The following is a 14,032-nucleotide window of genomic DNA, read 5'->3' as shown; positions in this document are numbered from 1 at the left end:
CACTAAACGTGTCAGCAGCAGAGTTTATCAGTTTACAGTTAGGAGGGTTTAGGCACCATCAAAGAGGAACTTTTACAAAATAACGCAATAAAGCTGAGATCCTAGTCTCAGTAGATTTATATGAGGGCAAAAAAAGGAAGTAACTCACTTTTTCCAACTATGGGAAACTTAGGACAAAAGCAATTCTCCTCTATGATAAATGAGCCCTTCTGAGCTGGAAAATCAGAGCATCTCCCTGTTTCATGCACTCAGTTTGTGCATTTTCTATTCTTTGCTGCAAGCTGTTTCTTTCATCTTACAAATACAAGAAAATTAAAACTGTACTATTGAGGACATATGAGGAATTTAACCTTGAAAGAAGTGAACTACGATGATGTATTATTATAGTACTTTGATATAAAATCAGAAGGAGATTGAGTTTGCAAAAGCATAATATTGTTATCATTTAAAGCTAAGTTTATTTGGGGGAAGAAGACACATTCTGAATGACTCACCAAGGTAAGTGCACTGAGGCCACCACAGACCTTCGAGGCCATTTGACGTGAGTTGTCTCGATAAACCCATACCCAGGGTGTTACCAATGACCCCTGCTCCAAGAAACCAAGGTGAGAACCAACAAGTGGAACCATTTTGTTATATCCTGCATTTATTTAAGCAAACCAAATGTGTAGAGATAGGAAATTAAAGCGTTATAATGTTTTACAAATACAGAAAGAAGACACAGAATAATAATACCCTGGAGAGAGCGCATCTGAGAACGCGGTTCTATCACAGGAGAACGCTTGCAGGGACCACTTGGAAGCCAAGGCCGACGCATCCATCTGTCATTCTTGTTCTGACATCGTTGACGTCGTTTTAACAGATAAATCAGCGATCTGCTCTTACACGAATGGTAATACTAATGATTATGGTAGCTGTGAAGGGTCTGTGAGTAACTATCTATACATACATGATGCTAGGCTTAATGTGTTATTTCAATGCCGCTGTCCATTATGCAGGGGGAAATAACGTCTTGCTACACAATTACTGTGACATCCACTGAAATGTGAACTAGTTTGCATAGGTTAGTCCTGTGGGCAGCACGATGTTGCTCTAGTTCACCAAGGCTTAAAGATTCACAGTGTAGAGGAAAAAACCATGAATTAAAGCATTTCTACTAAAATATATTTTAATAGCTGGTGTTAACAATTTGCATAACAAAAGCCAGATTACATTAATAACATTGTATTGTTCTGTAAGCCCCTTCATTTTAAAAACATGAAGTGTCTCCTGTAAAACTGTAGGCTCTCAAAGTTAGAACAATCTTGCAAATGAATCATCAACCACAATGCTACATATTTTGAAGCAAAGAGAAGCCAATCTGCACAATGATTCAATTTTGGGTTTTAATCACAGGTCAAAGACCAACGGTTCCACACCCCTCCTGTAACACACTCAGTGCTGCTTCTAAATGCTCAGCAGTTCACTGTATGAACACTGAAGAAGGGAACTATGATGCAGTTTTCTCTTTTCCTTTAAGATAAATCATTCTTAACAGCAACTGGATTACAAAGAAGTATATACTATGCAAATTGAATACCACATATCAAACACAAAAAGCATATGGAATTCCCATGAAGATACTGAAGTAACAAGGACAACTGGGGAGGAGATTTGCCTTAGGGGTCACTCCAGGCCTGTGGATCAGGGAATGATGGCCACAGAAGCATCGTACAATGTCTTGACTTTTTTTGGATCAGCACTGGTTGACAGTGCCTGGAAAGAACCCTAACGGGCATGGAATACTTCAGAAACAGACCTTCATTTTAGCATTCTTAACTTGGTTTACACAGCTTCTTATTAACTAAAGCTTTCTCACCTCCATGTCGAGTTACCCCAAACAACCGTACTCTAGCCACTTTCAGATTATCAGAAGCAAACAGCTACGGTATAATGAATTTATGAAGCGAATTTCATCTTGTTCATGAATTCAGCCTCATAACATAATTCTTCTATCTTACAATAGGTATTTTAAATCTCAAACCTAAAGTTAATGTTTATGCATCTCAACTATATATAAATCCACAAAGAACCTTTCAGAAATAGACGGAAGAAGTCAGTATTTTCTAAACCTCTAGAGGTAAAATACAATCATCTATCACCTTTCGTATCTGTCAGGAGCATCTCACTTCCCCGCCATAAAAAATACCAATCATATAATAAAATATTACTATAGAATAGGCAGAAGCTTGCTTGCTTGGTTTTCTTTCCAAGACCACAGTGAATAAACAAGGGTAATCAAAAAGGCACCTATATTTTTGTTATATCTCTATATTATAATTTTTGTATAAACTATTAATATATCCACTTTATATAGGGAGGTGTTATTAAAGGATGACACACATTTTCTTTATCTTTTCATCAAAAACATTCCACTGGAGATGGACAAACCTGAAAAAGAGGTGCACCTCTTGATCTTCCACTGTGTGTTTAGAAAAGTCTGCTTCCCAAATCCCCGAGTGTTGTCTAGCTCAACATGCAGGGTAAGGAAAGAAAGACTGTGGCGAGACTGGCGAAACTGTATCTTCGTCATCCTCATGCAATGAACCTGGTGGCAAGAGAGGGGCTGGTCTAATCGCATCCATATTCATACAAGGTGCTCCTGGGAATTGTGCTTGCAAACTCCTGTGTGGTCTCTGAGGTGGGGGAGGCCTGAGAAGATGCAGGGACAGCTCGGAGATCTGACAACCAGATAAATATTTCAAAGTGGGCTACACTGCGGATGTGTAAACAATCACAAGAAGACATGAAGACTCTGTCTTGCCACAGGTTAGGAATAGAAAGCTTTCCCAAAGAACGAGAATTAGTAAAAACGCCTACTACAAAAACTTACACCAAAAGCAATATATTCTGTTGCCACGCTCTTCTCAAGAGAGAGATGATCCACGTACAGCTCTGTTTTCGGAACTTTGAAAAGCGTATCAAACTGCCCTTGTGCTTTTATCAGGTTTGAGAACACATTTAGAAAATCAGGTGCATGCTCTCTGTGCTCGGGCATTTACTCAGTCTTCTTTAACTTGATTTTTAAAAGGATTGTTTTTGAAACCCTTCTTGAGTTGTCAGCGTTATATGTAGTATCTGCCTGCTGCCAAATCGAAGGCGAGAGGGGGAGTGTGGAAAGGGGAAAAGTTGTTCGAGAGTACAGTTTTGAAAATGATGCTGTAAAAATAGCACTTTGGTTTTATACATCCATTGTCTCCTATATTTCTGCTGAGATGCTTAATATCCTGACAGGCTTTAGTAATGGTGACAACACTATCAAATCACAGCATCAGGAACATGTGCAACTTGTTCTCCCTCAGTCTTTACTGTAAAATAACTGCCCTCTAGTTAAATTCTGATCCGATCTTAATTCCTAAAGGCTGGAAAGCAGAAACATTTTACTATGCAAACATTATGTGAAGCTTAAAACTTTAGGAGAATTATTCCCCAAATAAGTATTGACGTTTACATTCAGTGAATCTGATTTTGAAATCAGTGGATGAGAAAAACAAGGAAACATCAAGCTGTTACTTTGTGGTTACTTCCCCGATTATAATCATCATTTCAAATCGGTTTCCTTTGAGCTTTCCTGTAAATGTGCTATTTATCAAAAATTGTACCCGTCTTACATTTCATCTGCAAATTTAATCAACAACTACTCTTTTATAATCACAAAAAAGTAGTCTGTCTGGGTGAATCTTAAATATTTACTTAATGGTATAATCAAACTAAGCAAGCTTATTGCCCTCAGTTTTAATGCACAGAAATTTTTGCAAGAATATTGCAAGTTCCGCTTGTCTTTGCAGGTTTTTGTATAAGACACCAAGATCGATATGGGGCTTAATCAGTTGAATCACAACTGGTCATTTCAATGATAGAAAATCAGCCAAGCTGGCTATGTGGTAATATGTAAAACCCCCTCAAAAAATCTCTAGTTATTTGCCTTAATTTCTCTCTTTTCAATTTTACATCAGTGTCATGTAGATGCAGCTTGAATGTAATAAAGCTTATTTAATTACTCTTTTAGCCCGATAAAAATAAGACTACAGATTTTCAAAATGATGTGCTTACTTTTCAAAGGTGTAAATGAATTAACATTTGCCTTTGGACCAATAAACATTTCAGTAGAAGATGTTTTACAGCATATTTTGTTAATTTCTTTGAATATATCATTAAGGCAGAAAGCCCCAAGGCCCACACATTTGATTACATTTTTGTAACTTTACTTTTTCAGTTTCATTACAGCTATAGAGTCAGACCCTACATGACTGCTACCCTGTTGCAAGTCTCACTAACCGCATGGTCAGAAAAACAGAGTTGCTGATGGACCTTAGTCTCTCCAGTGATCTTGACTGTGGACTCCAGGTAAAACTTCACTACATGACGGTCACGGCTGTGAATCCAGCAAGAGCCTGCAAAGTCACTCATTTGGAAATGAAAATGTGACAACGATCTCTTTTTTAATGAACAACCTGTTGGGCCTGTACCTCAAATCTCTGGTGACGTCCCAATCTCACCCCTGGATGTGATTTACAAAATAAAAACCAGAAAGTGGAAAGGAAGTCTTTTCATTAAGCGGTTTCAGTGGCTAGATTTCCATTCCAGAATCTGAATACCATTTTCCCAAATAAGAAACCAGATCACCTGTCTCTGTGTGCAGAGCTGGTAATCTTTTGTTCGCTGGCTTCCCCCAGCACACTTCATATTCCAACTTTGTAACTGGCTTTTATGAAGTTTTCTTTGCTTTTAAATCAATAGCGGCATTAAGTTAATGAAAGCTGTTCAATAAACACCTAAATCACTTATTTGCTAGAGTATACATCTATTTCCTAAGGTGTAAATCCTTCAAATCTAGAGTGCAATGCGGCAAGAGAATCTCAAGCAACTTTTCAAGTTATGTTTTTCTGATGAGCTGGCAACTAGAGGAAAGGGCTTTTAGATATCGGCCACACTTTTAGTTTTAATAACAGGAACAGGCAGTGCAGCTGCCTATGTTACAGAAGCTTGAACCTACATGACATGCAACAGGGTAAAGGCTATTAGTATTAGGGAAATAATATAGATGACCTTAAAATTTGCCCTTTGTAGAGTAGCTGTGAAGTTATTTGGTCCTGACATTCTATTCAGCCAAGCATATACTTAGGTCCATAGAATGTAAATGGAGAGTAGGATACACCTTGGTACAAATGAGAAATAAATAGACCCAAGTTGGCCCAGGGAACAAGGAAATTTCTTTGTTCGGTAGAAGTTTCTAGATCCCTAAGGCCACCAGTCAATATAATTTTAACCAAACTGTCATTCTGCCACTGCTTACATTTAATATATTTAGGCAATTTTCACTTGAATTGGAAATTGCCTCGTGACTCAAAAGCTAAATGGTTTTTAAATTATCGGCTGTGTTACTGAATTAAGAGGACTGGCTTCTGGTGATTCCAAAGTGACAGCGAGGAAATTTCATATACTTGTGACATTTAAGGGACAATCAACGTCTCTATTAAAGTCTACAAAAATACATTTCCCCAGAAGGGTTCACGATAGCCAATCAAAGGAAACCATTAACACAATTAGCAGCACCAGGTCTCCAGACCTAATTATTTTGTTTATACGAATCACCGAAAATGCTGCTGTTTTCAGCCCAGAAGTCATTCCTTCTTCCTGGTACCTGCGTGTCTAATTGTCAAAGGAAGGATAGATTACTGTAAAATAACTGCCAAGTTGTCTTAAAAGTATCTTCTATCTTTTAAAAAGATTACGTTTAGTGTACATTAGAACAAAGCTCAAAGGGCAAGGAAAAATGATTAATTAACAAACTCAATGTAATTCGCCGGCAGCATCCCGGTTTTCCCAGTTCTCTGCACCGTGCCGTACATCCAGCCGTCGTCGATGGGCTGCACGTTGACGATGTAGTCGCCATCCCTGAAGGAGACTTCATCTTCATCCTGGGCACTGTAATCGTACATGGCTCGGTAGGTCCTCTGAGGAAGGAAAGACGGGGTCACACGATGGACACCAAGATAGTCACGGCCGCAAATGCTGATCGCAACAAACCAACCCACGCATAAAGTAACGATCAGCAATCTTCCCAAGCACATCTATTTCTGGAGTCCTGCAAACCAGAGCGTACTGTCTGTCCTGACTGTGTTCATCTCAAGGTTACTAGTCTGGCAAAAGACGTAATGCTGGGGGCCAGAATGGGGCCAGAGCAAGCCGCTGAATACAATAGCTAGCCCGTCAAAAAGTAAGCTCTGAAGCAGGAAAGCCACTCCCCCAGCTTCAGATAAGCCCAGAGACCTTAGATTATGTAGATTCTCCCCTAGTCCACATTCTTCAGAGAACAAAACCCACCATAGTGGCAGACAGCTCCAAGTCACTGCCAAATCACTACCGTCGGTCCCCTGGCAGAGGTAATGAACTTTACTAAAAATTTTTGTTTCCTCTTAAAAATATTTAAAACAAATAAAAGAAAAAATCCATAATATACTCAATAGGTTTTTGTATCACAGTGATAGAAATTTAGCATATAAATGTCCTGAATATTTAAGTACATATAATTAAATCCTTGTTATAATGAGGAAACTTTTAAAATGAGTTTTACTATATTTGTTTTCATCTGAGGCCAAGAGTTTAGCTAATAATATCAGACAATCTCAAAATCAAGTGTATTCATAGACTGAGGAAACTGGCTGAGATGCAAAGAACTTTAGAGTGAATAAAGATACCTTACTACCAGTTATAAAAAATAAGTAGGTCACAGACGTGTGATGTATAGCCCAGAAAAAGTCAATAATATTATAATAACTTTAATGGTGCATAATCTATAAAAACACCAAATCACTATGTTGTATACCTGAAACTAATATAATATTGTAAGTCAACTATACTTCAACAAAAATACATTTTAAAAGAGGTATTTTACAAGCTTAGAAGGGCCACCTGTTTCTAAGTGCACAGGCAAAGGCCAAGGGACTGTGTCGGGAGCCTGGAGAAGCAATTTCAGCAGAAGATGCCACATTTGACTAAATGACCCGGAACACTGCTTCCAAACCTTACATTCAGTGAATGAATCAGCACTCCAAGATTTCCAGAGGAGGACTCAAAGACATATGTTGGCTGTGTCATTTAGCTCTCAGTGGCCATTTTGATTAACTAGTTAACATGACCAGATATTTGTGCTTTTTTTTACTGAATGAAGACCATAGTTGACTACTTCCAATCATGAGGTAACAATTAGGATATATAGTACTGGTAGAGTCTTTGTATGTTTTACTGTTTACATGTTTTCTCATCGTGCCTTCCCTTCTCAACGGTTTACCCCTATATGTCTTCCACTTCCTTAGGGAAGCTTGTAAAAATGCAACACATCGTCATTTACCCTTTATATAAAAAAATGTACCATATTCAATTCAACTGTATTCTATGTGCATTTATATTCTGGGGAAAAATATGAAGACCAGGGAAGGAGGAACGCTTCAAATGGGCACTTACTAGATTTGGTGAATGCTGCATTGACCTCATGGATGACAAGCTGGTCTGATGCATGTACCCATACCCTTGAGAATGGCTTTGCTGGTAGGCTCCAGGAAGAACAGGTGCTGGACATTAAACAGACACACACACAAAGTATCCTTAAACCGAGTCTCGAAGTACCCCTCCCAAGCCCTCAGGTGACCCCATGCTCTGCTAGACATTTCTGAAACAAAATGTCATTTTCAGTGTCATGTGAAATTTGAAGAGTGATATTATAAGTGATCTCTAGAGCAGTATAAATTTCAGTAATTAAGGACATATATAGGTAATCAGTTTAACATGCAGTTAAATATGTTAGAAATATTTGTATTAGTCTATTGCAGATGCTATGTTAAAACAACACAAATACAAAACAAAAATTTCCCGCAATCCCTTAACAAAATCCTGTTTTCATTTGGCCATGTGATCCTTGTAGGTATTTTCCAAAATAAAAATTAGAAATTTGAAGGAATTTACAACAAGGACCTACTGTATAGCACAGGGAATTAAACTCAATATTTTATAATAACCTATAAGGGAAAAGAATCTGAAAAAGAACAGGTTTACATATATATGCATAACTGAATCACTGTGCTGTACACCTGAAACTAACACAGCATTATAAATCAACTATACTTCAATAAAAAAAAAAAAGAAATTTAAAGGAATTTAATTGGATTGTCAATGACAGGGTATAAGTGTTTTCACAGGATATTTAATAACGGGTGCTTTCAATATTTTGAGACATACTGTTGAATATTACCTTTACAAAGATGGTAAACATAGCATATGTTTAGCAACAAATGTTTGTTAAGCCTTAAAAGAAAATTTTACTTAGAATACTATGAATTATCCATTTTATTTTTGGCTATAAGTTAGCTGGATAATGTTATGAAAGCCTGACGAACGAAACCACTTAAAGAATTTCATAAACATTATCCTTCTATAATACATAAAAAAAGATAGTATTCACTTAGTTGGTGCTGTTCTCACCACTAATTAATGACACTCAAAAGACATAGTTACTGTTTTGAAGAAAACTGAATTCTACAGAAACCAATACAGAAGCTAGATAAAACCCTACAACATCAGTAGTGTGTGTTTAAGTATTTGTAACCAGAATCATGGGCTATAAATGAAGGTATTTTAGTAGGCATGCCCTTCGTTGTGGTTTGAATAATTATATGATGCACTAGCAAAACTTTTATGATATATGTGCTATAAAAACCCACAATAGGTTGCCATCTTTGTTCAATCAGGTTGAGTATATAAAGTAATTATCATGGGTTGATTTATTCAGGACAGTTATAATAAAAGAATAAAGCAGATGTAATTCTTGGGTATTATGAATATTTAATATTTTATAAGTGGCACACTCATTCTAATGATATATGAGAACATCAAACTTTAAAGAAGTTTAATCATCAGAAAATTACAAATCATTAAACTGTTCTCCAGATAATAATGATATTAGGTTAAATGGGGATTTTTAAAATAGTTCTTGAATTAATTCATATTACAACATTGTTACAACTGTGTTTATTTAACGTCTTTCTCGAGAAAGATCTTTACTTGGATTGTAGTATAGTATAAAGTGATTAAACATCAAATACTTCAGAGAACAGCACTTTTTAACATGATCAACTCAATTTGAATATTAACGTCAATAGATGTCAAGGATGTTGTCATAATTCACTCATGAAGAAAAAATACTGAAATTCCCATAAATATCTAGACCTACTTAACTAGCTGAGTAAAAGAGCTTTTTCTTGTGTTGGAAGCTGGAAGCAACGACCATTCATTTATTTACTCCCTTGACTCTCAGCAAGTATTGAAGAGACTTCATGCACGCACAGAGCTTACTACACTTCCTGTCACTTAGTAAGCTTGCATGCATGTTAACAATAATCCCTGTCCACTATGCTCAAAGCACGCAGGCGTAAGAGGAGTGACAAAACTAACTGCCCTCCTAGAGCAGTGATGGCCTTGGACATCTGTCCTTTGCCCAATTAAGGAAATGGCTCAGGATACTTAGGGCATTTCCTTAAATACATTATTAGTCAATGACTCCAACTGCATCCCCAGGCTAGCAGTCTTGAACTGGTTTTTATCCATTTAAAAAAGTCATTTCTTCATTATTATTTTGATCTATTTGTAAATACTTAAGATTAAATAAGTAACCCTTGACAATTAATTAAAATAAAGAATTAAACACTTAATCCTCTGTTACACTACTTAACTATGGTCTTTAAATTTTGATGTACAGAATCATGCACAACCATCTTAGAATATTTTGGGGAAAAAAACGATCAGGAAAGGACAATGATGAAAAAACTCTTAAATATGCTATCTCATCAGCTGTAACACGTTTATGTTTACACAGGTTGTGCATGATAATCCCAGTTTAGCACCCATCAGTACTGACAACTCAAGAATGTCATTTAACAGTGTTCTCTAGATACAGAACCATAATTCAAAAAGACACATGCACCCCAATGTTCATTGCAGCACTATTTACAATAGCCAAGACATGGAAGCAACCTAAATGCTCATCGACCAATGAATGGATAAAGAAGATGTGGTACATATATACAATGGAATATTACTCAGCCATAAAAAAGAATGAAATAATGCCATTTGCAGCAACATGGGTGGACCTAGAGATTACCATACTAAGTCAGACAGAGAAAGACAAATATCATATGATATCGCTTATATGTGGAATCTAAAAACATGGTACAAATGAACTTATTTACAAAACAGAAATAGGATCACAGATGTAGAAAACAAACTTATGGTACCAAAGGGGAAATGGGGGGGGGGGATAAATTGGGAGATTGGGATTGACATATACACACTACTATATATAAGTAGATAACTAATAAGGACCTACTGTATAGCACAGGGAACTCTACTCAATATTCTGTAATAACCTATATGGGAAAAGAATCTAAAAAAGAATGGATATATGTATATGTATAACTGATTCACTTTGTCGTGTACCTGAAACTAACACAACATTGTAAATCAACTATACTCCAATAAAAATTTTTTAAAAAAGAAGAAAAAGAAAAGTGTTCTCTAACTTTGGCTTTTAAAAATGAAAATTCATGCCTACTCAATTGTTCAAATCCGACCTTCAAAAGGAATCTGTAGCTACTGTCAAATACAGAAGGAGAAGAAGGTATTTATCCTAAACATGTGTGGGTTGGAGAGAGGAGAGTTTAGAATGAGAAACCTTGGAGTAAATACAAATTACCTTGTCCTTATGGTCTCTCCTCATGCCTTTATTGATTATTTCCATCTCCATCTCTGTTTACATTATTTAACGCAAGTCTCTTTAGGGTTATCAAACTTGTTATCAACCTTATACCTGGTACAATAGAAGATATTTTTGGAAGCTCCTATTAAGACTATGAAAAATATAACTGAGAGCTCAGAGGAATCAACTTACTAAAAGCAAATCCCTATTTAAAAAGAGACACAAACATTGCTTTTTTATTGTTGTGCTACATGAATGTTTTTTATGAAACATAGGTGAAACAAGCAAAAGGAAATTTCAGGTAATGGCTTTGGAAATTGGGTTTATTATGGATTTGGGTAAAAGATAGCTATTCCATGTGAGTATGAGACATTGTCCACAAAAATATGGAATTCAATGGGTTTTGCAAAAGCAAGATGTTAGGCTAATTTTGCAACAAACAAGTACTTCTTATGAAAGAGAAAAACACACAGTGCCCTCCTTATTAAACTAGTGGTCAGACAGTATGAGCTTTTTTTTCCTTTTGGCCGCACAGAGCGGCATACGGTATCTTAGCTCCCCCTGACCAGGGAATTGAACCCACATCCCCTGCTGTGGAAGCTCGGAGTCCTAACCCATGGGCATTAGTACAGATGGTGGTAAAGGTATGATGGTCTTCCAACCCAAGAGTCTTGAGGTTGAGCTGTTTCTATTTCAATAGCATAAAAGCCACAAAACAGTAGCTTTCATTATACTAAGGCAACAACAAAACACAAAAGTGTGACTCAACTTTCATTTCACATTGGTAAGATTTATTGACCAGAGGTCTGGAAGATGACTAAAGCTCTGAGGGTTTCAGGCTCTATTTGAAATGTCCTATAGTATTTATAAAACTGAAATCTCTCTTCTAGTGCACAATAAATTCTTACATAAACAGCCAACACTAATATTTTCTAATTAAGGCTTATTCTTATGATTGAAGGAGGTAAAATCAAGATAAAGAAAGAAGTAAGTAGATAAGAAGATCATAAAACAGAAGGTAAAAATGGAGGAAGAAAAATTTTTAGAAGCCTTCAGAAATCTGAAACTGGAAAAATAAGGAAATACATGTAAACATACAAAGATTAGAGTAAATGAACCACAGAAATTCACCCAAATTAAAAGTAGAAAAAGCACCCCCAAAAATGTCCACTCTGGCGGAGGTACCCAGAGTAGATGGGAGAAGAGAAAGAGAATTATGGAAGTGTCCTCCATGTGCCTGGTGCTTTATATATTGCCCCTTAATTAACAGAATAACTCTCTAATACAAGTGTCATTCCCACTTTATAGAATAAAAATACAGAGGCTGGGAGATTAAGCAGGAAGGCATCAGAACAATCATCTCTGCACAGTGACACCACAATAAAAGTCTCAGGTCATTACAGAAGGAGTGGAGGTTTTGACAGCCTCACAATGACCATAGAGTAATAGTATATGGCCAAACTCCAAATGCAGAACATAAAAATAAAAATGGTGCTTTACTGATGTCTTAGGTCATCTGGGGTGGGTATAAAAAAATACCATAAACTGCGGGGCTTAAACAACAAACATTTATTTCTCACAGTTCTGGAGACTGGGAAGTCCAAGAGTACAGCTTCAGCAGATTCGGTGTCTGGTGAGAATCTGCTTCTTGATTCACAGAAGGCCATCTTTTTGCTGAGTCCTTACATGGCAGGAGGTGAGGGAGCTCTGTGGGGTCTCTTTCATAATGGCACTAAATCCCATTCATGAGGACTTCACCCTCATGACCTAATCACCTGCCAAAGGCTATATCTCCTAGTACTATCATATTGGGGGTTAGGATTTCAACATATGAATTTGGACAGGGGGACAAAAGCGTTAAGTCTGTAGCAATTAGCTAACTACAGACATAGAATGTACAGAGAAAATAATTTTGGGGTTTTTCTCATAGGCTTACTTTTTTAAAAATCTAGAATAAGGAGAAAATCAGCCCTCGGGAATTTTCCAATGAAGAATACAAGGTGCAATGAAATCATCATATTTTCTAACACTTGACTATGGTTTTATCAGCTAATGCATGTCAAAGAACTTAATGAGGTGGTTTTTTTTTTTTCTAGGACAGAAAAGTCTCTATTTAGACAATCACAGGAAAATTGCTAAACTGAACGAAGACATAAACATAAAAGAGAAAGTATGAAGATGCTGCTAGTTTTGAAGTAAATATTAAATAATGAGCTAGATCCTAACTAGATCTCATGTAGGCCATGAACAAGGTGGCTGAGCTAACTGGTAATAAAATAGGCCCATGATGTGAACCTTTTTGCTCAAATGGCTTTTGCACGTGCCACCAAGAGTTCCATGCCAGAGCCTCAAGTCCTCGTGGCCTCTGATTCTCTCCACAAGCCACAGTGGGTACTAAATCCACAACAATTATGCCTAATCCAGCAACAAGATGCTATTTTTTAATCTGAGAGAATTCCTAGCACTATAGAAAATGCTCTTCCGTCCCTGCAGTAAACAGAAACAAGCCAGACTGCCTCTAGGTTTTAGTTGTTGGTTTTTAACGATAAGCTGTGAATAGACAACTGCCTAAGAAACAGCCTTGCTACATAATAAACTATGAATAAACAGACTTTAACGTAAAAGTGAAACCATCTACCACTGAGTTAAAACCACCAAGTTTTAGAGACAGGCACAGTCGTCACTGTGATATGAAATATTGCTCAAACTTTGGAAGCCATATGTAAAAATAAAAGCAATCATTACTATATCATATTTTACATTTTCAGCTCCAGTATGGGCCATGAACTGTGGGAAGGAAAGGAGGAGACAGGAGGATTCAGTTACTTGCAGTGAGTTTCAACCCTGGCTGCATATTAAATTCGCCTGGGATGTTTTAAAACCATGCTATGTCCAGGTCCCCCAGATTAAATCAGAGTCTCTGGGGTGGGAGTGGGAGGGAGTGGACACTGGTGTTTTATTTTTTAAATCTTCCAAGTGATTCAAATGGGCAGCCATGATGAAGAACAACTAAGCTACTGTTGGTGTCCTTCTTCTCCACCTGACACAAATTTAGAGGCACATGTGACCCTATTTACGCTACTTCCAAATTCCCTCTCTCCCCCTGCAATGGACTAAATGTCTGTATCCTCACAAATTCATATGTTGAAATCCTAACCGCCCCCCCTACAATGTGATGGTCTTTGGAGGTGGGGCCTTTGGGTGATTAGGTCATGAGGGTGGAGCCCTCATGAATGGGATAAG

General features: G+C 37.1%; 1 protein-coding gene across 3 annotated transcripts in view; it reads right to left on the bottom strand.

Annotated features, from left to right (window-relative positions):
* Window positions 1-628: 628 nt before the first annotated feature.
* The window catches only part of NEBL (nebulette), a 337,194-nt gene continuing 323,790 nt past the window's right edge, over window positions 629-14,032 (bottom strand). For all 3 annotated transcript variants that reach the window (XM_059911283.1, XM_059911277.1, XM_059911292.1), the window contains 2 exons: window positions 7,507-7,613; window positions 629-5,996 (listed from right to left, as the gene is read on the bottom strand). In XM_059911283.1, the coding sequence (XP_059767266.1) occupies window positions 5,820-5,996; window positions 7,507-7,613 (284 nt within the window). In that variant the 3' untranslated portion in view covers window positions 629-5,819. The remainder of the gene's footprint in view (window positions 5,997-7,506; window positions 7,614-14,032) is intronic.

The sequence above is a fragment of the Balaenoptera ricei genome, chromosome 2 (assembly GCF_028023285.1).
Source record: "Balaenoptera ricei isolate mBalRic1 chromosome 2, mBalRic1.hap2, whole genome shotgun sequence".
Classification (NCBI taxonomy): Eukaryota; Metazoa; Chordata; class Mammalia; order Artiodactyla; family Balaenopteridae; genus Balaenoptera; species Balaenoptera ricei.
The sequence above is the reverse complement of the archived record's forward strand: the minus strand, read 5'-3'. Positions and strand labels throughout refer to the sequence as shown.